Raw genomic sequence first — 2196 nt, forward strand, 5'->3', positions numbered from 1 at the left:
ACACTTCGCCAGTCCCTGGGCAGCAGTGGTGCAGCTGACGATCATTTAGCCCAGAGGCCGGTGCCTCGGACCTGGCAACGCCACCTTCAGGAGCGTGCGCACACTGCACCTGACGGGTACAGGTTTCAGTGCTTTTTTCTGATGGCACGAGACTTGAAATGGTCTCAAGTTCTGTCATTTGAGACTGGTCAAGCACAACGAATACTATACAGCTATGAAAGAGTGAGGCGCATCTGTGTGGCATGATCTCAGGTATGTTCCTGACGCACAAGCAAGGAGAGATGCGCTTGCATGTGCTTAGAACGTTTTCTTGAAAGGTTAAAAGTCCTGGTGACGGCGTTGGCTTCTGGTGGAGGGACGCTTAGTTTTCATCATATACGTTTAACTGTTTGAATTTTCACTCACACGGTATCCAGTGTTTTCAAATTTTAGAAGTCACTAAGGAGGAAAGCTCATAAAAATGGTATCTTGTCTTTTAAATTTAATAGTAAGTAAGGTTATTCACCTGTTCTTGTTTGTATGTCGTATGTGTCTCCTCTGTGAACCGCTCGTCCTCGGCTTGTTATTCCGCATTGATGTGTGAGACCATGTAGCACGATAAAGGGACCGGTGCACTGAGCCATGTGCCCCAGTGTTGAGCACTCAGCCGAGGGGCCTCCTGCCCGGCCCTGTGGCAGGGTGCGCCCGGGGCGTTGGACAGCGGCCCGCCCTGGGTTAGACGCCCCAGGAGAGGACAGGCACAGGCTCCTGCCAGCTGCACGTCCCCCGTTTGCATCCTCCATTCACCATGAGTCCCCAAGCGTGTCACCTCCCAAACGTGCCAGATTCGGTCCATTTCCTCTTTCTTGTCTGTAAAATCTTCCGTAAAACCCCTACCAGGGCTTCAGGTCATTGGCTCAGAACCTAAGACCTCCGGAACTAGACTGCAGGTGCAACGAGTTGCTGGCCCTTAATGCACTTGCGCACATGTGATCAGGGCACCGTGGTGACGTGCGGAAGGGAGGCGGGTGCGATTGGCTGTGGGGACACAGCGCACATTGTGCCAGTGTCCCCTGGAGAGCCGAGGACTCCAGCCATGCGTGGGGATTGCGTAGAGCCTCTGCAGGCCACGTGTCTAGTCAGGACTCAGTAACGTGACTTCCCGCATTCAGTCTGACAGCCACCTTCACACTACGGCAAGTGACACACTGGTTTCCCCGCTACAATGGCGATGCGAAGGTTCCTTTTTAACTACGTTACATTTTAAAAGACTCAGTTTAGAGGAAAACGTTACACGAGTAGCAGGCCAAGTGATGCGTGATCTGGCCGCAATCCCATCACGATCCGTGAAGGTCCCAGGCGGGGCGACGTGGCCTCAGAGACGGCTGTGAGGGGGACGGGGCCGTGCGCTGGCCGCACGGGCCGCCTCTCAGGCAGATCTAGCCTTTCTCTGGACAGCCGTCCAGGTCAGGGGCTGGTCTTTACCCCCTGCCTCTCATCCCGAAGGTTCGTTTACCAAGCCAAAGTCGGGGGTCGCTGGTTCCCAGCCGTCTGCGCGCACAGCAAGAAGCAAGGCAAGCAGGAGGCCGCGGACGCCGCGCTGCGCGTCCTGATCGGGGAGAGCGAGAAGGCGGAGCGCATGGGATTCACGGAGGTAACGGGGGCGGCCGGGCTCAGCGGGCGCCTGCTCTGCCGGGCCCCAGGAGCACAGCCGGAGACAGGACGGCTGCTCTTGTGCCCCTCTGGGGGGTACCGCTAACCCCTGTCTGGGTGGAGTTGGCTTTTAAGCTGCCACCCGTGAACCGTCCCCGCCCGCGCTGAGACGTGGTGGCCCTGACGCGGCCTCTGTCCCCACAGCTCCCGCTCACCGGCAGCACCTTCCACGACCAGATAGCCATGCTCAGCCACCGGTGCTTCAACGCCCTCACCAACAGCTTCCAGCCCTCCCTGCTTGGCCGCAAGATCCTGGCCGCCATCATCATGAAGAAAGACTCCGAAGACCTGGGCGTCGTGGTCAGCTTGGGGACAGGTCCGTGCGGTGCGGGAGCTCGTCCTCCTTGTCCTCCGCTGGGGGCGAGGTCCAGGCCAGGAGGCGGGGGTCTCGCTAGGCCTCACGTCCCTGCGGTGACCTCGGCGGGGAGGGAATGCTCGCCCCCCCCAGGGGAGAGCGGGGCGGGTCTGGGGAGCCGAGGCCGTGTCCGTCTCGGTCCTGGCGAG

At 59.2% G+C, this 2196-nt stretch overlaps 1 protein-coding gene across 3 annotated transcripts in view; it reads left to right on the top strand.

Moving 5' to 3' along the window:
* ADAR (adenosine deaminase, RNA specific) overlaps positions 1 to 2196 on the top strand; it is a 35617-nt gene that overhangs the window by 27017 nt on the left and 6404 nt on the right. For all 3 annotated transcript variants that reach the window (XM_023534340.1, XM_023534339.1, XM_023534341.1), the window contains 2 exons: positions 1486 to 1633; positions 1837 to 2008. In XM_023534340.1, the coding sequence (XP_023390108.1) occupies positions 1486 to 1633; positions 1837 to 2008 (320 nt within the window). The remainder of the gene's footprint in view (positions 1 to 1485; positions 1634 to 1836; positions 2009 to 2196) is intronic.

The sequence above is a fragment of the Pteropus vampyrus genome, unplaced genomic scaffold (assembly GCF_000151845.1).
Source record: "Pteropus vampyrus isolate Shadow unplaced genomic scaffold, Pvam_2.0 Scaffold124, whole genome shotgun sequence".
In the NCBI taxonomy this organism is placed as follows: Eukaryota; Metazoa; Chordata; class Mammalia; order Chiroptera; family Pteropodidae; genus Pteropus; species Pteropus vampyrus.